This window comes from Rattus rattus, chromosome 8 (genome assembly GCF_011064425.1).
Source record: "Rattus rattus isolate New Zealand chromosome 8, Rrattus_CSIRO_v1, whole genome shotgun sequence".
NCBI lineage: Eukaryota > Metazoa > Chordata > Mammalia > Rodentia > Muridae > Rattus > Rattus rattus.
This window is the reverse complement of record NC_046161.1, coordinates 90,991,115-91,013,125: the sequence shown is the minus strand read 5'-3', so window position 1 is coordinate 91,013,125 and position 22,011 is coordinate 90,991,115. Positions and strand designations below refer to the sequence as shown.

The 22,011-nt window shown below is 48.4% G+C and overlaps 1 protein-coding gene across 1 annotated transcript in view; it reads right to left on the bottom strand.

Annotated features, from left to right (window-relative positions):
- Positions 1–1,884: 1,884 nt before the first annotated feature.
- The window catches only part of Dzip1l (DAZ interacting zinc finger protein 1 like), a 38,559-nt gene continuing 18,432 nt past the window's right edge, over positions 1,885–22,011 (bottom strand). Inside the window, exons 8-17 of the mRNA XM_032910203.1 lie at positions 19,847–19,909; positions 18,701–18,841; positions 14,901–14,931; positions 14,168–14,221; positions 10,769–10,920; positions 9,411–9,603; positions 6,989–7,205; positions 6,420–6,610; positions 3,801–3,940; positions 1,885–2,515 (exon numbers count right to left, since the gene is read on the bottom strand). Coding sequence (XP_032766094.1) covers positions 2,351–2,515; positions 3,801–3,940; positions 6,420–6,610; positions 6,989–7,205; positions 9,411–9,603; positions 10,769–10,920; positions 14,168–14,221; positions 14,901–14,931; positions 18,701–18,841; positions 19,847–19,909 — 1,347 coding nt within the window. The 3' untranslated portion in view covers positions 1,885–2,350. The remainder of the gene's footprint in view (positions 2,516–3,800; positions 3,941–6,419; positions 6,611–6,988; positions 7,206–9,410; positions 9,604–10,768; positions 10,921–14,167; positions 14,222–14,900; positions 14,932–18,700; positions 18,842–19,846; positions 19,910–22,011) is intronic.

The window sequence follows — 22,011 nt, the reverse complement described above, 5'->3', positions numbered from 1 at the left end:
TCACTCCTGTGCTCCTCCTATAGGACATCAGTACCTAGCCCAAGTGTCAGGACCACTGAGGGGTCAGAAGCCTGAATGGGGTGATGACTGGCAATAGGTGAAGAAATGCTAGGAACTGAGTTGCTAATGGCTGGAGCCCGGCGATGAGGAATCACCATATGATCCCCTTCACTTGTATGTGTCTGAAAACTTCCTTAAGTTAGAAATAATACCTTCTTGGGACAAACTTGAGTGTTTAAGATAGCTGTTTTTCTCTCAGGATATTAAAATTGAAAATCAAATGCAAGGAATGTAATTGGCTGACAGAGTTCAACCAAGGTCTAAGGTCTCATATGACCCTAGGCTCCTCCAACCAATGACAAAGCACAGTACAGTTGCAAAGGTTTGGCAAGCTCAGCCGCATGGGGACTCCATAGTAGACAGTCCTGGCTCTGAAACTCTCCTGTGAGAGCCCCTCGTTGTTGTCTGTGTTCTCCCTGCTTCTGCCTTGTGGTGGTTTGAATAAGCATGACCCCAAAGGCTCATAGATGTGAATGCTTGGTCACCAGGGAGTGACTATTTGAAAGGATTAGGGGGTATGGCCTTGTTAGCACAGGTGTGGCCTTGTTGGAGGAAGTGTGTCACTGGAGGTGGGCTGTGAAGTGTCAGAAGCCCAAGCCAGGCCCAGTGTCTCTCTCTTCCTGCTGCTTGAACCATATCTGCTTGCACACTGCCACACTCCCCACCATGATGACGATGGATTGAACCTCTGAAACTGTAAGCCAGCCCCAATTAAATGTTTCCCTTTATAAGATTTGGCCACATCGTGGTGTCTCTTCACAGCCATAGAGCACTGACTAGGACATGCCTTTTCCTTTCTTCCACTCTGCAATCTTCCTCTGCCAGACCCCATTTCGGCCACCTTCACCTTGCCCAGGTAAAGTGCCTCAGTAAGATTGGCCGTCTTACTACACCTTGATCACTGTATCCCAAAGGCCCTGAGCTGGCACGGCTGAGGTGGAAGCTGCTTCACTCCCTCTTCACCACTCTCAGTCTCCACAAAGCTTGAAAAAAAATAATAAAGAATGACATAATAAAGAGGTGTATACATCATTATATTTAAATGTTCACTATAATAAATAAATATTTTCACACTAAAAAAAAATTCAATCTAAGGCACGAGACACCATGCACACCTTTAATCTCAGCGCTCAGGAGGCAGAGGCAGGCAGATCTCTGAGTTCAAGGGCAGCCTGGTCTGTAAAAAGAGTTCCAGGACAGCCAGGGCTACAGAGAGAAACCCTGTCTCAAAACTCAAACCCTCTCCACCCAAAAATACAGTCAAATATATAAAAAACTCAGTCAGAAATGATCTCAAAAATTAAATTTGTGGTTCTGTGGGTCATCCTGGGCGGGGTGGGGTGTCCTGGTTAGTTTTGAATATCCCTTCATCACAGCTGAGAGTCTCCATAGAGGATGTGCTTTGAGGGCAATGTCTGTGAGGGATTGTCTAGATTGTTCACAGACACAGGAGAACCCAGCCTACTGTGGGCAGTACCATCCCTAGTCAGACGGTTCTGAGCTGTATAAAAAAGTTAGCTGAGTACGTACAGCTGCAGTCAGCAAGCAGTATCCTCTATAGTTCCTAGTGTTTCTTTGGCTATAGAGTGAATTCCTTGGTCAGAGGTAGTGCTGTGTGCAGACCTACCTTAACGTTCCAGCCTTCACCTCTCACAGTCATAGACCAATAAAGTCTCTAAGGTGCTTTTGGTTAGAGTGTTTATCACAGCAACAGAAACGAAAGTAGGGCAGCCAGCCTCTCCCGTGCCCGTATAACACTCTGATGCCTAGCACTCGATTACTATGCCTGGCCCTGGCAGCCCATAACACTCTGATATCTAGCACTCGATTACTATGCCTGGCCCTAGCAGCCCATAACACTCTGATGCCTAGCACTCGATTACGATGCCTGGCCCTGGCAGCAGGCACTTTGCACCTCTTACCTCTGTCTGCACCCCAGCTCAGTAGTGAAAAGCTAGAGAGTCCACTATAGACTACCTAACTCAGGACCCAATGCCACAGTGACCTGCAGATGACAAAAACTTAGAAACAATAACTACTTTCAGTCTGGGCTGGGATCGTGGAAGAAACACTTGGAAGTCCTGTTACAATCCTCACGTTTAAACAAGACACAGCATCAGGACCCAGCCTTTTGGGGTGGCCGTCAGGGAATGGATAGCGGTCCCATCTGTCTCCTGCTGTTTGTCTTCAAGGGAAAGACTTCTTGGCTGCTAGTGAGAGTGGGAGATCTGACAGTTTCTTCCATTTGGGGAAGACCAGCCAAGAAACAAGGCTAAGCCCTCTGGCAGAATCACCAGCCAGGAATCCTGGGACGTGACCCAGAACTCCAAGGGCTGGCATCAAACTTTTCTGGGAGCTTCGAGTGGGACAAGGGTGTTGGCTTTCCTTTTGGGCCCAGGTCATGGGAAAGATCTTCCAAAGACGAGATCTCCAAGTCACTTTCATCTTCTGAAAGCTGCAGAGGTAGAAGATGAGAAGAAAATAGTTAATAAATACGGGAAGGTGGCAGAGAGCTCAGAAATGGGGGAAAACGGTGACAGAAACGAGAGTAACTTGGAGAGGAGACTCCTCGCCCTGCCTTTCAAGCTCCCTGCCTCTGAAAACCTACTCCAGAGATTCAGGGCCATAGTGATGGGATCCTTTGGCATCCTACTAATGAGGCCGAAGCAAGCACCTTGGAGAGGTTCATGTGTTGCTCTGGTTGTTGTGTTTGTACTTAAACCTGGGCAGCACACATGCTCACGGTATTGTCTGTCTGTGTTCATCAGTGTTCATTCACAACAGAGGAAGAGGAAGAACTCAGATCTTTACGTGGGCTCCAAGATGAAACCAACACAGTATGCAATTAAAAGGTAGATGGGAGGAATACTGTATGCAGATTTTTTAACTCCTCACATCGACAGAACTGGAAGCCCAGAGCCTTGAACTTCTGAAGCTCTTGAAACGAATGCACCTTAGTCGAAAGGACCCTTCCTCACAGACTGAGGCTCAGAGAGGCCTGGTCAACACTAAACGTGAGAGGAGAGGGGGAGCAATAGAACAGCCTGGAATGGGTCAGGGCTACAGTCAATGGGAAGACTAAAGTCTGCTCGGGGACCAGGCTACATCCAGACTACAGTAACAGCCCAGGCCAGGAGTTCCCATCCACGGTTCTCTGTACCTCTGCTGGTGCCTGGGCCTGGGTTCTGACACAGGACATTCCATGTATTTCATCCAGGTATGTAAAAAGTTACCACCCGGGCCTAGACAGCACCTCCATCTGTTTTGCCTATTGGTGCGGAGAGCAGGAGAACTTGGGGGTCTTCACATAAATCCAAGATTGTGTGATTTCAAAAAAAGGTAGATAGACAGCGCTATTATAAAACAAAGAGTAGGGGGCTAAGGGGACTGCTCCATGACAGCCTGCCTAGCAGGTGACTGCGCCATCAGCGACACTACAAAGACAACTGTCCACTACTACTACTGTTGTTGTTGTTGTTGCTATTGTTGTTGCTGTAGGTAACAGAACAACAGAACGTACTTACATAATGAACCAAAAGTCTTTCTAAACAGAAAAAAAAATCCAAAGTGGCCATCCTTCTACATGTACAGAGACAAAGGAGAAAATGTCACATGCAATGGTCTTCTCAGGGTATACCAAAGCTGACACTTGCTCGATCTTTCCCCAACCCTTCACTCCAGAACCCTCAAATTTGGGCCTGGCTGTCTATGGGATGTAGGGTTATCTTCAATCATCCTACCTGAGTCTTCCTTGCTGGTGTAGAAGACCTCTGAAGGGCAGTGTTGGGTCTTAAGAACATATTGACCCCTCCAGAAGGCTTCTTTGCTGGGGTTTCAAGCTGTTTCTCCAGGTTTTTGACCATCGACTGTACCAGTGTTGCTGGAAGGGGGACAAACAGCCATGTCAGTGGAACAAGCCTGGAGAATGAACACCTCATCCCTTTGGACCACATCTAGGTTCCAGTGTGGAGAGATAGAGATAGAGATAGAGAGGGGAGGGGGAGAGAGAAAGAGAGAGAGAGAGAGAGAGAGAGAGAGAGAGAGAGAGAGACAAGAGGAAAAGGACAGGATTAGCACCTCTCCTCCCCCAAAGAGGGAAAAGAAGACAGAGAAAGTCCAGGCTAATAGTAGCCTGGTTTCAAGAGGCTTAGAATGCCTAGAAAATTAAAAAATAAAATAAAATAAAAGCAGCATGGATAATTTGAAGATAGATAGATAGATAGAAAGATAGATAGATAGATAGATAGATAGATAGATAGATAGATAGATAGATAGATAGATAGATAGACAGACAGACAGACAGACAGACAGACAGACAGACAGACAGGACAAAATAAACAAAAAGAATGTTGCCTTGTTAAAATAATTGTGCTGAGTTATGGTGTGGCTGCTGGTGGAGGTTTAGAAAGATCATCCCTCTAAGGAATCCAAGGCAGAGGCAGCCTTCTGTTTAATTCATGTGATTCTGTAATTCATGAACTACAGATTGGCACATTGTCGGGCCACATGTGAGGGTCAATCTTGCCAAGTTGATTGGATTGGGAATGGCCTAGGGAATTAGTAGAGCACACATCGGGGCGTGCTGTGAGACATTACCAAAGGCAGTTAGGTCATGAGCACTCTGATCCGATCAGTGGATCGATCCCCTGATAGATTCATCCTGGGGTGACATTTTGGAAGTGTGGTGAAAGGAGAAGGTGGGACCCAGTTGGGAGAAGTAGCTTACTGTGGGCATGTCCTGACCTTCCCCCGTACCCCTGTCTCTGGATTCCTGCCTGCAAAGATATGATCTGCTCCAGAGACCCCCTCCAGCAGGGATGGGCTGGCATCTGGGAACCCAAGCACCAAAATAAACAATTCCTTTCTTTATGTTGTTCTTGGGAATTTTAGTCACAGTAATGTAAAAGTGACTCCTGTGTCTTCCTTCAACACCTCCCCTCACAGACAAACACAGAGATCAAATATTAGTATCACAGGAGCAACTTCCTGTGAATTCCATGCAAGGAACAGGTGTTAACCAGAAACTCAGATTATCAATGGACCCCCGACTGATAATAAACCAAGATGACGGAGAAGCATAGCACGAAAGTCACCCAGCTCTCTGGATTCAAATACTAAAAATCTCTGCAGACTTTTGGAGCTGTAATGGCCTTTGGATGAGTGGTCATTGTGGTTACTGGGGCTGAATGGCTGGGTGGTTAAGAGCGTCTACCTCATTTGACCTGAGCTTGGTGACTATCAGTCAGCTCACTGCCACCCAGAACTCCAGCTTCAAGGATTCCAATGCCCTCCTCTGGCCTCCACAGGCATCTGCACCCCTTACACCCATACCCGCATACCCACACACAGACGTGCACAAATTAAAAATAAAATGAGTCTTTAGAAGGCAGAAATGTTTGTTAAAGTCCTACTCTGTGCCAAGCACTGAGTTGCTTGGCCCTCTTATTAGTTATCTTGTCAAAATATGTCATTTTACAACAGAGAAACCAGAATCTTTGCACAAGGACCAGCAGAGAGCAGCACAGCCAAAACCGTATCAGTAGATGCGTGACCCCTGACCCCCACCAGCTCCATCATCTTGCTAGGCTATCAGTCCATCTGCTAAGGAAGCAAGCCTCCATCCAGAAAGCTAACCCTGGCGGCTTCTAACGGGTTGACAGGCTTGGACTACGCTGCAGGCATGACGAAGCACTGCAGACTCCATTGAGGTAAGCACTTACAGACGGTAAACCCCAGGGCTCCCCCTGCTTCTCCTTGGCGAAGTCAAAACTAAGCCCCACGTTCTCCAGCTCAACCTGGGCCGAGAAACAAACACCTGAACCAGAGCCATCGCTTCCCTCGGAGCGTTTTATAAGGGAACCGAGAAGGGTTGGAAGCAGATGCCATTACTTTGAGAAATGTCCAACTGCCTGTCGCAAGGGCCTACAAGAGAGAGCATGGTGAGCTTAAAGAATAATTCGCTCCAACTACCGGAAAACTTAGCCTCGGTCTCTATAAAGCCCTTTCCATCTACAGCTTGCTTCCTGTTTGTCTCTGAAGCAAATGTCAGAGAACATTTTCTTTCCTGCACAGATAAAATGCTGCTGTGGCCCAAAGGCTGTGGGTGGAGACTCACTCACGGCTTCTGGCTACCTTCTGTTGGCCGTTTCTCCCATACAGATGGCCTGCTCTGCTGGTAAGGCCAGGAAACACAAAGGACGTGAGGAGGCTCCCCAGACCTCCAACATTGGACGCCCAGTGACACAAACATGGGGTAAAATAAGCCTCACTCATGCCTCCCGGCATGTCTGAGGCAAGAAATGCCAGATCCGAAACGGCGTCCCAGGGCACAGAGAAACTGGGGCTGGAAAAGGACTCACCTGAGGAAGCCAGCCCGTCTGAGCCCTTCCCAGGGGGTTGGGCACTCTCCTCTGAGGTCTCAGAATCAGACCAGCCCCAGCTGTCCTCAGGCTGGGGTGCTGACCTAGGGAGAACTTTAGGAGGCTGAAGAGACACACGTTGTACGACGTCTCCCTCTGGCTCTTCTTCAGAACTGAAAGGTGGGGTGCTGCTGAGAGACAAAACAAAGGGGAACATGGGCCAGAAAAAAATACTTAAAAGCCGGACTTCGCCTTTCAGGTTTGCCCAGAGCCAGCCCTGCTCTCTCAGGCTCACATAGAGCTCCCAGTACCTGAGGCCCCACCCTTCCACTTCGGCCATGGGTTGGAGGGAGAGATGGGGAGGGGAGGAGAGGCCTGCCTGGACTGGGAGTAAAGGATTCCCAGTCTCTTCTCAGAAGCTCCTGTGGAGCTTCCTGAGGTACCTCCTATATGCATGTCTGTCCCTGCCCCTCCCCTGTAATGCAGAGCTCTGTAAGGGTCTGGGATAGGCTTCCTGAGGCCAAGCACCACCACCTCCAACCCTACAAGAGGCCAAAGTCAGAGCTCACCTCAGCCCGGGCCCAGGGGAAACGGGGGGACTGGAGGATCCATGCACTCTGGGGCGTGGAATGGGGGTGGACACCTGGGTGAGGCCGGGGCCATGGCTGCTGTGGCCTCGAGGGGTTGATGTAGAAGGCTCTGCCGGCTTGGATGGCAGTGCCACAGTCAGGGTCCTGGTCTTTGGCCGGACCTCCCTTGTGGCCAGTGTGGTCCGCTGGCTTTTGACTAGAAATACAGAAAGGACACAGAATGTATCAATACTGGGCCTATAGTCCCAAAATAATGTAGAAGACAGTCTAACAGCAGAGATGACTAAGCCACAATGCATTGGCTGTTGCCCTACGTCATGAGCCTCTCTGCTAGGACACTGGGAACTCAGTGTATTCAGCGTCTCAGGGTCAAACCGTCATTACAGAAGACCACAGAAGTCAGCCAGTCTGAGGACCCAGGCCGCCTTCGCTCACAACCTAGGCTACTCACGAACTTAAATTCGAGAGGCCCTGCAGGAAGACGCTGCTGCCACCAGAGGTCACTGCAGGACTGCAGGACTAAGATGAGCTAGCAGGACCTTTCAATACATTGATAACCAAGGTTGCTGTGCCCGAGGCAGGCAATCAGAGACCACTCCTCTGTTTCCCACGTTGCATTGGGACCCACTGGGAGACTGGCACCCAGAAATGTTTATTCATGGACAGCAAACTGAAGAGGAAGTGTCTCACAGGGAGCTAAAGTGCTTTCCACGAAACGTACATGGGTGCACTGAGTTCATGGAGAAGTGTTTCTTACTGCTTGTAGCTCAAGGTCAAAAATGTCTGCAGTACACTGCTCTCAGGGACTCTGTTTATTCACAAGTGGGAAGGGGTGAGCTGAAGAGAGGTGAGAGGCAAACAAGCCTGCAGAGAGGAAATAACAGCTCACAGCGACCGTGCACCAGTCACTAAGCGGAGCTCTTTGCGGAGATCTGTGTGACACCCGGCACATCTTCAGGCAGTGATTCTCCTGCTTTACAGAGACTTTGAGGTATGGAGGAACTTGCCCTCAACTCCACGGAGCAAAGGGGCAGTGCAAGCCTGGTCGTCCGACTGCCGCTGCATCCCGCAGCAAGTTCCCAAGCAAGACACGTGATCTAAGCCAGTGGTTCTCCGCCTTCCTAATGCTCGGACCTTTAATACAGTTCCTCATGCAGTGCCGACCCCCAACCATGCAATTACTTCACTGCTACTTCATAACTGTAGTTTTGCTACTGTTACGAATTGTAATGTAAACACCTGATATGCAGGACATCTGAAATGCAACCCCTGGAGAAAGTGTCCGAAGGGCTCAGGACCCACTTGTTGAGGGCCCCTTAGACACTAAGTGGGTGAAAATGAACACTGCCATGGGGCTTGTGGGGAACATGAGGAGAAACGGACTCAGAGCAGGAAGGAAAGCTCCACAAACTGTCATGAAAATCTATCTCTTCTCACAGTTAAGGACTTGAACCCCAAAGCTAGGGAAGGGGCGATGGGGAAAGGAGAGGTTTTTCTCCTGGCTTTCTGACAGGAGCCATGGGGAAAACCTGACACCTAGAAGAAGAAGCACAACACCCTCCCTTCCCCCTGGGAGTCGGGACTCCTAGGACATTGCCTTGCTTCTTGTCCTGCTTCTCCTGAGTGTCCAGCACTCCTGGGTCTGACTGACTCAAATCAGTCCCTGTTGCTTTCTCATGTGACAGGGCAGGTGAAAAAAGTGCCTACCGTGCTAAGTGTAGTGACATTTGGGAGAATGAGCGAAGGAACACAAGTTCAGATCCAAGCAGGAGAGCCACTTGTCGGTTGGAGACGTCTACAAGGCCTAGAACTGTCCTTCCTCCTTTAGAACCGTTAAGGTTAGGATAACTTGGGCTGGAGTTTCTCAGATAATCACAAAATTCCTACCGTATTCTTATACTACCTGCCCTGTTGCCTCTTTGATGCGTTGCACATAAAATACTGGCTTTCTATGTATGCGAAAAACAATTCTATTACCTAACTTGATTGCCATGCCAGGAATTTTTCCCAATGCACGAAAAAATCGAAAAAGAGTAACTTGTAAAACAACTGGTCCATGCACCAACTAAAATCATCTCTAAAGTCCCCAGGGATACGCGCACTGAACTTAGCAGACTTCGTCTGCACAAGGAGCTCAACTCTGACCCGCTGGACCAGAGACAGCACTGACATCCCTCTGGCCGTGCACGGCCACAGTGGAGGAACTGAAGGAACCTGGGCATCCTTTAATCCTCCACCCAAAGCACAAGGGCCTCAACCCAACCCCACCCTTGAGGATCCCACAAGTCAGTTCATCGGAGAAGGGTCCCTCCCCGATGGAAGGAGGAGCAGCACCCACCACCTCAGACATGGAACCTCTCCTTGGGTCGTGGTCTCCAAGCAAGGCCTGCCCTCAGCTTACCTGGAGGCTGGCCATCTGGCTGGGGCACCACAGCCGTACTGTCCCATCTCTTCTTCGCCCTGCTGCTCACTTCCTGGCTGAGTTTTTCCCTCAGACTGAGAAATTCTCGGAAGCTTCGGGCTGTCTGCTCCCTTTGGGTTCTCAGCAGGGGCTCCAGGCGTCGGACAGTCTGGGCTGAAATTCCCTTTGTGCCCTAGAGGGGACAAGAGTTCACCTTTGCTTACACAGGCTTCCCGATCTGAGGCACAGAGCCACTGTGACTGCTGTCTGGCATGTCATGTTGGAAGGGGTGACATGGGAACAGAGAGGGTGAGCTTCACACACTGCAGAAATCCTGAGGAACGGGGGTTTGAGAGCTCTTTCACCATGCACTACATGGGCTTCAGCGAAGGGCTGCATCACGGTTCACACGGTAAGGGACCTGGATGGGGCTTTCCCAGCATGCAACTGAATCCAAGGTGAGCATGGCCTGCTTCAGTTCACGCCTCTCCTGGCACGACTCGTTCTTCTCCCCACTTAACGGTATTTGAAAAACTGAACTACAAACAGCGGTGAGTGCTTCTAGAAGTTTCCTGGGCTTCAACCACCGAAACAGAGCCCAGGAGAGGGTCTGGGAGGCATCCGAGTCCCAGATGAAGATTTATCAAAATTAAACACTTTTGATGAAGACAGAGCAATCTCAATGAGCAAAACTATACCTGGCTGTCTGCGTTTGCTTTCCTAGTGTTTCTAATCTTACTCATTGAAATGGTAAGCTCAGTGCTACCGTGCTCGGCTACTGTGATGACATAATAGATTTCCGTACTAACAGATGTACCTCTCCGTGCTAACAGATGTCCCTGATGCCCATATCCTCACACATCCAGGAACAGCCAGCCACATGTTCCACACATAGATGGTGGATTCGGAAAGTCATTCGTGCAAATGGGACGGTCCGTAGACCAGACTCAGCCAGTTGACTGCCCTCAGTCATCTGATTAGGGACGCAAGGGGGAAAGTAGCCAATGAGTGGAGAACACTGAGCGGGACGAGGACTTAGAGAGGAGAAAGGAGCAGAGAGACCACTCGGCTGGTGAGAACTGACAGAAGCTGCCCAGACAGCAATGACCACAGGAGGAAACAATTGACCCTGCAAGGTAGAGAACAGCAGCCAATCACCTCTCTAGGTGACAACACTTTCTGTCTTTGTTCTCTAAGTCAGCCCTGAAAACAGTCCCTGGTGTAGTGTCACACTATATTAATTCCAGCTCCCTGGCGGCTGGTGTGAGTTCAAGGCCGGCCTGAGCTGCACAGCAGGGCCCTGTCTTTAAACACATAATCAAACGACTAACTCAACGGCGGCCCAGGAACTGACTGACCCTCTTTATCCCCATGCCTTCCAGCTTCTCTTCCAGGGTGTCCTCCAGGATGGGCCGGAACTGCTTCAGCCAAGCAGGGTTTTTCCTGAGAGCTGCTAACACCTTCCGTTGCTCCTGCTGCTCCTGCTGCTCCTCGAGGGAGGCCTCCAGCTCTGCAGGAGGAGAAAGTAAGCAAGGTCAGAGCTCCCTCCTGAGACCTCCATCCCCAGAGCCCTGCTGTCTCCTGAGTGAGCGGAGAGCAGACCACTCCCACATGCCCACCCGTGAGCCAGAAGATGAGAAGGTTTTCCTTCTGGGCGTCACTGGAACAGACTCGCCACCCACCTTCTATATTCCCATCTCCTGCCATTTTGGACCTTGAAGGTCTGGACCCAGCCAACTCATAGCTTTTGGTTTGGAATTAAGCTTTGAAAATGACTCCTTCCCTGGGCTCCACTCTGGGCTCAGATGCTAGACCAGCTCCAGCCTCAGCCCAGCCTCCTCCTCATACCATCTCCTACCACTGAACTCTCTGCTACCACTGAATCTGGTTCTGTCCTGAACCCGATTAAACCCCAGGCAGTGTCTTCCCCTCAAGTTCCCTCTCTAGGTCACAGTCTTCCCTCCTACAGGTGCAGTATGTATTGGGATTACTTGAATGCACCTACCCGGCCCCTCCCAAGTCGATCCCACCCATACTGTTGGGACCTACATAAAATATTAGGGCCTAGGTAAAATGTTAAGGCCTAGGTAACTGTTACCTGGCTAGCCTGCCATTCTAAGGAAACTTTCTCATAGGTTTTTTGCTGTTACTAGGAAACTTTCTAATGCTGAGATTGATTACATTTTCTGTTATGTTCTGTGCCCTGGGAAACCAACCGTGATAGAAGTCAGGAGAACTGCTTTGTACAGTTACCCACAATAAACAAACCCTACTTGGCTGAACCAATCACCTAACAGTGATTCCTGTACTCATGTATAAGCTGTTATGGTATTTGCCTTTATAAGCTGCCCCTGGGATGGACCCCAACATAAGAGAGACATCTACATCAATATAAAAAACTATTTGGAATAAGACTTCCATCTTGAGTAGTGGCTGAATAAAGTTTAAGTTCTCTGATAACTGACATCCTACTTGGCAGGAAGAGACATGTATGTGGGTAACTGACATCCTGGTTGGCAAGTTAGGACATGTTAGACAAGTCCCATCTCCGTAGACAAGTTAAGACATGAATACTGGACAAGGCAAGCCGTAGCTGAATACCCCAGCCAATGGAAACAGAATAAACGTACAGCAAAGACATGTTCCTAAGAAAATCCCCATCCCCTAAATCCTGGTTGGTGGAATAACTTGGCACAGATGTTTTTGGACTTTGGCTTAAAAATCCTGTAGAATCTTAACTTAATGTCATGGTTCAGTTCCCAAATCTGGACCACGGCCCTGGTGATCAGTCCTGGAGTATAAGATCAATAAACTCTCCCTGTCTGACTGAGATTGGTGACTGTGTGGTTTGTGAGGCAATCCCTGGACCACAACACATATATCTAGGAAGGGTCCTGGAATCTATATTTTCCTGTGCACAGATGATTCTGATGGAGGTGAGTCATACACCATGCTTCAAGAAATACTGGTCCATGGGTAGGAAAATGAGTAGTTATAATAAAATGTGCCAGGACATGGCAATGGGGGTTGGGGAGGGTGTCCCAGGAGTTGTTCTTCAGGGCCTGTAGGGCAGTGTCTCTCAACCTTCTTAGAGTTACGATCCTTTAGTTCCTCATGTTGTGGTGACCTCCCAACCACAGAATTACTTTGTTGCTACTTCAAAACTGTAATTTTGCTACTGTTATGGATTGTAATGTAAACATGTTATGCAGGGTATCTGATACACCTTCCAGGGGATCACGACCCACAAGTTGAGAATCACTAGTGTAGGGGCTCCTGTGGCTTGAGCCCTTTGACTCACTTACCACAGATAGTTGCTGTATTGATTTTCCTAGGAAAATCACCTGAACCATCTCAACCAAGGCTGGACAAATGTCTGCCGCCTCAGAAAGAGCACTGAAGACAAACCAAAGACACACTCTCACCCAAGCCTAGCTGGGTGAGCCAACAGTTAACTGGCGTAATTTATAGGACAGGCAACTAACAGATAGCTACACCACCATGAAGGGTCTTCCTCCTTCCAGCGCCTGCTAGCCACTTAGAATTCTTCAAGGAGGGGAGGGGTTTTTGAAAATTAACCAGCTCTATTTGAGCAGGTCTCCTGTGGAAAATCCCAGCCACTGGGTGGTCAGACAGCAAGCGCCACATTGTACCAAGAGGACAGCGGTCCACACTGAGTGTGGGCAGAATACTGTTGAGGGCTGAGGACCTGGAGAAACTCATCCTGTCTCCTCCAAGGAGCTTATGGGCAGACATGGTGACTCTCAAGCTGGCTACACATTAAAGCCACCCAAGCTAATCATACCCAAATTAGTGATAATGAGTCAGAACCCTTTTTTTTTTATTCTAAAACTCCCGGGCTATGCTTCCAAACATCATCACCCAGTAATTTGTAAGATATGGAAATTCTCTTAAGTTTTCACTCTGAACTTATTGTATCAGCAATTCTGCAGGTGAGGGCCTGAAATATGTGGTTAGACAAGAGCGGACCAAGACACCCTCCTCGGGTAACTCTCGATAAATTCATCCGAGGCTACACACTGGGACTGCCTGAAAAGTTTTAAAGGTTACCAAGGTCCAGAGCCTGTCTCCACAAGGTCTACACAATCCTCCACACAGTTAGCTGTTAGCTCCTTGCATGGGTCTTAATGCACAGAAACTTTCAATCATTTGAGGCAGGAATCAGAACGCCCCGGAGAGAACATGAGAACAGACTGGGTTCTGTCCCCCAAGACTCTACTTCCATTTGCCTGGATGTGGTTGGAGAATTTGCAAATTTGCGTTTCTAACGGATTTCCAGCTTTGGTGGTACAAGCACTGGCTCTGCCTGCTGTAGCCTGTGGCTTAGTGACCCTGTAGACCGAACATTAGTACCTTAAGCACCTGGTGCACACGAGGTGCTGAAGAAGTATTTACCCTGTGTCCTTAGTTCCTTCCACCACAGCTTCGTGTGTCCAGATTACATTTAAAGAGAAACTAAAGGGGCTGGAGAGATGGCTCAGTGGTTAAGAGCACTGGATGCTTTTCCCAAGGTCCTGAGCTCAATCCCTAGCAACCACCTGGGGGCTCACAAGTATCTATAGTGTGATCTGATGCCCTCTTCTGGCAGGTAGGTGTACATGCAGATAGAGCATGTATATACATTAGTTAATGCATTAAATAAATAAGTAAATCTGAGAGAGAGAGAGAGAGAGAGAGAGAGAGAGAGAGAGAGAGCGCAGCCTATCTGCTTTCTTCACTGACAGTGAGAGACTCACCTTCCTCAGAAGAGTCCTCCTCTGTGACCACAGCCTTTGGCACCTCTTGGACTTCTGGGAACACAGAAACAATTAATTTGTGGCACCAGAACCCTGCAGCCCACTCCTGATACAAAGAAAGCTTTAGTAAGTGCCCCAGTGAGTGGCTGGCCTATAAGGGCCGGTCCACCACAGATTCATCTTTACCACAGGGACAGAATGGGGAAAGGTCATAAACACAGACATTGGAGGCAGAAAGATCCGGTTCACATCTCAGCTCTGCCCCCAGTAGCTGGGCAGGAGCTGACAAGTCCCTGAACCTCACTTGGCGTCCGTTTTCTTATGTGGAAAATAGAATAATAACACCCAGCCCACGTTAATCACAGTGTAGTGGAAAGACGGGTCTGAAGAACTTGGCCCGGCACTGTTGTTATTAATGCCACAGACATGGTAAATCAAAAAGACTACTTAAGGGCCCGATGTCATCAACACCACGCCCAAGACCCTCACCGCCTCCCTCCCACTGGAGAAAATCAAACCAGACATGAGTCTCTGAGTGCTGATGGGAGGCCTTCAGCAAAAATACCCCCTTTCCCATAAGCCCTGTCCCTTGCCCAGTTCGAGCCTGACACCACACTGCATGTCCCATGGACTGCTAACATCGCTATTTTACCCATAAGTCACCTGGGCGGTGGGAGAGAAAGAGTCCAGGACACCCCCAAAGACTGACACTAAGCTCCCACTGCAGACTTACCCTCCATCTTCCTGAGGGACAAAGTCTGGATCTGCAAAAGACAGGATAGAGCAGGTTAAAGCCAGCAGAGGACATTGGAGGGACTCTGTTCTGCTCTGAGCAGTCGATCTGCCCAGAACAGGGAAGAAAAGGCAGCCATTGCTGTCATGCCACCCACTAAGGGCTTAACCCCAGCCCCATGCATGTCGTCTCTCACTGTGCATATGTGGAAAGACACCGCCCCAAGGAAGAGCGGTACTCGGCAGTTCTGAATGACAGCCTGCTCAGCTCTCTCAGGGATGAGAGACCAGGACTGTCTCCAGAGAACTATTCCCTCAGGGCAGAAGCCCATGGAAGCAGAGTGGAACAGGGCTACAGTTGGTATGGAGATCAAATTGATGAAAGACAGTCAGGAGAAGGTAGACATTCTAACCAGGGATGGATGCAGACACCTGAGCTGAGGACTCAGGGGAGCACAGAGACCAGACAGCATCCCTGCCTGGAGGCCTGACCCAGGCATTCACTAATGTACTCAACACAGCTTTGCCAACGAGAACCTTCTCTTTCCTCTTTCAGAGGTTGTATACTGGGCAATGGAATGTGCACCCTGACCTCAGACCACAGCTATAGCTGTCTTGTCCGTGTTTGGATGGAAAGCTCTGAACTAGCAAGGGCTCAAATGTTGTTAGCAGCCAAAAGTTTTTAGTTCTTGGTTTGTCTGTTTGTTTTGCCACGTCAAACAAATAAGAAACAAGCTGGCTTATGAATAAAAGAAACACTTTCAGAAGAGAGATACAAAACAGGAAGACTGTCCATCCTCAAGTCCTGGATCCCTGCTGTTCCCCAGCCTTGGGCTATGAAACACCATCTACCGATACGTTGTATCCTCTCTTCTGTGTCGGCTTGGGTTTTTATCACCATGTATTGGTGTTGAAGCTCTCATCTAATATCAATCCCTGACTGCTTCTCCTTACCTATCTCTACTGCAGCGACTGTAAGACCAGCTATGTGGGGTTGGCAGATGAAGCAGCAGCTAAGAGCGCTCGCTGATCTTTCAGAGGACCCAGATTCAGTTCCCAGCAGCCTCTAGTCACAACCTGCCGTAATTTCAGTTCCAGGGGACCCATCAGTCTCTACCAACCTCCAAGGATACCAGGCACACACATTATACAATACTTTATACAGGAAGAATACCCATTCAGGCAAAATAAAGTCTTTTTTTTTAAATGAAGAACCCTTTTTAAAAATTATGCTCATTCCCAGTGTCTTAGCTCGGGTTTACTAGGACTGTGAGAAAACACCATCGCCAGAAAGCAAGTTGAGGAGAAAGGGTTTATTTGGCTTACATTTCCATATCAAAGTACATCATTGGAGGAAGTCAGGACAGGAACCCAAGCAGGGCAGGAACCTGGAGGTAGAAGCTAACGCAGAGGCCATGGAGGGGTGCTGCTTACTGACTTGCTCCCCATGGCTTGCTCAGCCAGCTTTCTTACAGGACCCAGGACCACCAGGCCAGTGATGGCACCACCCACAACTTACTGAGAAAATGCTTTACCGCTGTATCTCATAGAGGAACTTCCTCAACTAAGGCTCCTTCCTCCCCAATGACATTAGCTTGTGTCAAGTCGACACACAAAACCAGCTGGCTTACCCAGTTTCCTTAAAGGTATATTTGCTCACCAACACAGCTTTGACCAATCATATATCTCCAGAGTTTTGGGCTAGTGAGAGAGCTCAGTTTATAAAAGGCGCTTGCTGCCCAAGCCTGGTGACCTGCATTAGATTCCTGAATCCACATAACGGTCAGTAGAAGGAAAAACGAACTCCACAGACTTGCCCTATGAGCTCTCGATGTGTTCTGTAGTGCACATGTGCTCACATGTACATGAAATAATTATTCTTTGAAATGTTGAGGGAAAGGCCTTTTCATCAGCTCCTTCCATCAAATATGAGTATAAGGGTTGGGGCTGCAGTGCTATCCTGTAACTACGACAACTGAATGTAAAGGTGAAATCAGAGTCTGGATTCTCAGTGGAATCGATTTGGTGGTAACCACAGCCAGCAAGTGTTGCCTGTCTGGATCTATGATCAACATAAACTGCTACTACTTATTTATTCTGTTATCGTGAGCCAGCAACCTCCACTTCCAAGCAATAGTTCTAAAGGCATACCTCCAGAGTAAGCTAGAGGTGGCTTACAGCAGCAAAGAGGCCAGTGTTTGCAGGGAGCAGGGAATAAGGGAAGCTCTGTATAACTGTTTCCTCCCAGAATGAAACATTCCATCTTACAGTAAAGTCCTTAAGCAGGAAGGTAACCGACTCAAAATAGCTTCAGGAAGTCCCTGAAACTGACCAGAATCACTAAGCCCCTGCCAGAATAAGGAATAAAAGCTGAGAGTCCCACTCTCAGGAAGCTAAGCTACAAAGAAGACTCTCAGACAAGCTGTGCTGTAAGAAGGCTCTGAGACCAAAGGAGCTGCCTACAAGAATCAGAATCCAGGTGGGCTGCCTGGAAGAAACCTAGACCAACTGAGTCACTTGGAAAAGACGCTCTCCAACCTGTTGAGCTGCCTGCAGGCTGTGCAGTGGGCTCCAGGTTTCCAGCATTGTAAGCTGTCACCCATGCTGGGGCAGGCTTTGGTGATGCAGCTATCTCATGCATACTGACGTAAGTAACCCCTCGGCCATGCCCCTGTAAGTAACCCCAGTATAAAACTCACAGGTTCTCCAAGTTGGACTTTGGAGGTATCTGGACTTTGGTCTGTCATGGTTCTCTATCTGGGGTCAGTAGATTTGCATGTTGTGTCTCCCAGGGAAAGTTTTGTCATGTGACAGGTGGATCCAGGGACTGAAAGAATGTGGCTAGACAGCAGGACAGTGTAACTAACAAGGGGCATGAGGACAGGAAGGAGCTGGACAGTGGCAGTGACTCCAGGGTTAACCTGAAGTCGCAGGTGGGGCTCAGAGGGTGTAGGGAACTTTCCCACAAACCTGGCCTTCCAAACAGGAGCTGAGTACAGGCTGGTCGGGAAAATTACCAAGAACCGGTGAAGAGCCATGGCATCCAGCTCTAGGAAGTGCTCAGACAGCCAGCAACTTCTTTCTCACTTATTAGAAAAACCTCCTTGGAAGCCACTCCTTCATGGAGAGGGGGGCAGGTTAATACGTTACACCTGTGAACGCACTATAAGCAGCACGGTTCTGTGTTCCACCAGCCTCGCACGAGTCCAGTGTCACCGTCCCTTACAGAAAACCCTATGCAGACTTAAACAAGCCTGTTTCATCTATGATTCTCAACCTGCGGGTCACCACTCCCATGGGGATGGTCACATGTCCCATATCCAGCATCTCAGATATTTACATTACAATTCATAACAGTAGCAAAATGACAGTTATAAAGTAGCAACAAGGTTAATTTCAAGGTTAATTTCAAGTCACCACAACATGAGGAACTGTATTAAAGGGTCACAGGGTTAGGTAGGTCGGGAACCACTGTACTAAACAAAGGTGAAGAGAAAGCAGTGCCTACTTTCAACGGCAGTTTGAGGGTTAAACGAGGTAATACCTAAACTGTACCAGCCTGGGGCCAGGCGTCTTGCGGGGTCTCTGGTGGTAGAATGAGCTACTTGCCACAGCCCATGTGGAGAACAGGCTACTCCAACCTGGCGGGGAGGTGGCTACAGCCTTTAATTTCCTGCTTCTCTTAACTCCCCTTCAGGAGCCTAACAACACCAACTGCTGTGCCCGGAAGGAGCCAAAGTCATCCTCACAGAGAAGAGGCCTGGCAGTTGTGAGCCCTGACTAGGGAAAGGGTGGACCTACCGTCTCCTCCTGTGACTCAATAAGCCTGGCTTGTTCCTGCAGCTGGGCACGAAGGGCATTGATGTGGCGCTGGGACTGGGCTGCCGCTTTCTTCTGATCCTGAGACAGCGTGACATGAAGCCTCTCGTTCTCCTCCTGCAGCTGGTGGGCAGGAGAAGGTTGGTCAGCACGATGTCTGCTAGGGACCCAAGGACCCAAGTGAGAGGGGCAGGGTCCCGGCAACCAAATGCTCCTGGTGGGCCTCTCCCGAGGCAAGACCAGATCTTTACACAGTGCAGGTGGCTGCCTTTAATTTGGGTGAATTTTTGAGCTGTGATGGAGAAGAAATGGGAAGAGAAAATGGAATGCAGGCTCCCAGGCTTCCCATGAACGAAGGTTCTGTCAGATTAGTCACCCACTGAGGACATTCAGGTTAAAAACAACCACTCAAAAATTATCAAATTCATCTTCAGATAAAAACAAGTGTTGCCACCTCTGGTGTAAGAGCAGAGGCAAAATGTGGCCATTTATAAATACTTGCATAAAGACACTCCAGAGAATAGAAATAAAACATCACATGGGGACTACAATGCAATGGGAACCAGTGTCACATGGGTCAAGCTCTGTCTGCTGTGTGTCATGGCATCTTCTGGGCCACAGGCCAGCAGAAGCTGAGGAAGTTAACAACCTCCCTAACTTGCCTCCTTCCCGTGGGCATCTACACAGAGGCCTGCTCTTTGTCCTGAGGTCTGCTGCTCTCTGTGCTGGGGCCTCAGCCTGTGGGCCCTTCACCAGACTTCCTCTGAAATCACTGAGGTCTGATCAACCTGCTTCTTCCTGGCTGAGGAGGTTTTCACAGAATCCACACAGAATAGGACTGATAACCCATCTGAGGCTTACAGGATGCATGGGATTCAGAACACGGCTGGCAGGAGAAGGGGGGCTGCAGCAGGCTAAGGCATCTGAGGGATAGGCAGATGACCCCATTTGTATATTAAAGAGGACTGACAGCCATGAACACTATAAACAATGAAACACCTCATAGCTAGTTCTAGGTAGAGAATGGGGTGGGGTGGGTGGAGTGGGGCGGGTTGGGGGTGGAGTGGGGTGATGCTGAATAGGGAGAGGTCATGGGAAACCAAACTCTTGCTGCCAAACAAGAGCTACCTGTCTCCTCTCAGCTGCCTGCTCTTCACGCAGGGCCTTCATTTTTCTCTTCCACTCTGTTTTCTGAAAAAGAATAGAAGCTTGTCAAATGGAGCCCTCTAGGTAGTAATAAATATAAACCACAAAACTATAAAGAGTAAAAAGTACTGGCTCCTGGTCAGACAGGAAGACGAATGGAACAGAATAGAGGACCTGAACCGTGTAAAGGAAAAAAATGGAAACAGCGTGAGAGAGGACGGGGGCGTGGATTACTGACTACTGGTGTTTGAAAAACTGGCTGACCAGAAAGAAAGAAAAAATGCAAACACCTGTTTTAAATCAAAACCAACTATAGACAAGTCAGATAATTACACATAAAAACCAAGAGAGTAGAGATAATAATAACTAAGGCCATAGAATTACTCAAAGAAAACACAGGAATATTTTCATTTTAAAGCTCAGAGTGGGTGCAACAGTGAAGAAGAGACAGAGAAATGTCTGGCAATTAAGAGCTTGCTGCTTGCACCGAGGACCTGAGTTCAGCTCCTAGCACCTAGTCAGGTGGCTTGCAACTGGCCTGCAACTCCAGCTCCAGAAGAAGATCCAACACCCTCTTTTAGCTTCTGCAGACACCCTCATGCATGCATGCATACACACAGAGACGCATACAGACACATAAATAAAAATGTAACTCTCACTTTTAAAAAGGCTGACTGCTTAATAACTTTTACCACAGGAATTACTTTTTTATGGCAGATGACAAAAAAAGGAAAGACATGAGGAAAGTCAGCCACAGCAACTATAGTAACAAAAGGCTAGATTACTTTCCACATGTTGGGCTGGAGAGATGGCTCAGTGGTTAAGGGCATTGACTGCTCTTCCAGAGGTCCTGAGTTCAATTCCCAGCAAGCACACGGTGGCTCACAACCATCTGTAGTGGGATCTGATGCCCTCTTCTGGTGTGTCCGAAGTCAGCTAGCTATAATGTACTTATATAATAAACAAATAAATAAAATCTTTTTAAAAAAAAGTTCCACATGTTATACAAAATCAAAACTGGGTAAAGAAAACAGCAATAATAAATGTAGAAACAAAAAAATTCCAGTGCGGGGTTGGGGATTTAGCTCAGTGGCTAGAGCGCTTGCCTAGGAAGCGCAAGGCCCTGGGTTCGGTCCCAGCTCCGAAAAAAAAAAAAAAAAAAAAAAAAAAAAAAAAATTTAAAAAAAAAAAAAAAATTCCAGTGAAATAACTCAAGCATCTGAAAGCGGAAGCAGGGAGAAAGGTCAGGAGTTCAAGGTTATGGTCCTTCTCAGACATACAACAAGTAGAGACCAGCTTAGGCTACATGAGAACCTGTCTCAAAAAAGTGAGAGAGAGAGAGAGAGAGAGAGAGAGAGAGAGAGAGAGAGAGAGAGAGAGAGAAGAAAGGATATGAACAGAGTTCTAGATTATAGGAAAAGAAAGGTGCTCGTGCATGTGTGTGTGTGTGTGTGTGTGTATTTGCACATGCATGTGTGTAGAGGCCAAATGTCCCTCTCCATCTTATTTTTGAGACAAGGTCTCTCACTAAACCAATTAGCTAGACTGACTGAACTGTGGGCCATGAGCCTGGGAACCTGTTTCTGTCTCCCCCAGCTCTAAGGTTCTAGACTTAAACGTTCCCGGTTTTTATGTGGGCATCGGGGATCTGAACTAAGGCCCTCATGATTGTTATTGAAAGCACTTTATTGACCAAGCCGTCTCCATGACTTTCTATGACGTAAAATCCATGAACCATCTCTGTGAATTAGCTTTGTGGGTGGTCTGTCTGTTTGTCTGTATTCTTAACACGATCTAGAGTCATCTGAGAAGAGGGACCCTCAATAAGGAAATGCCCCATGAGACTAGCCTGCAGGCAAGCCTGTAGGGCATTTTCTTAATTGATAATTGATGTGGAAGGACCCAACCCGCTGTGGGCAGTGTCATCCCTGCCGTGGTGGTTCCAGAGCAAGCCTTGAGGAAAACGAGCCAGTAAGCCGTTTCCTTCCTTCTACTTCTACCTCCAGGCCTTTGCTTTGTTGATGATGCACTGTAACTCAGAAGTGTAGGCCAAATAACCCCCTTCCTCCCCAAGATGCTCTTTGTGTTTTAAAATGGCAATAAAAAGCCATGGGACACTGTGAAGCCGGCCTCAGCACCATTCTGCA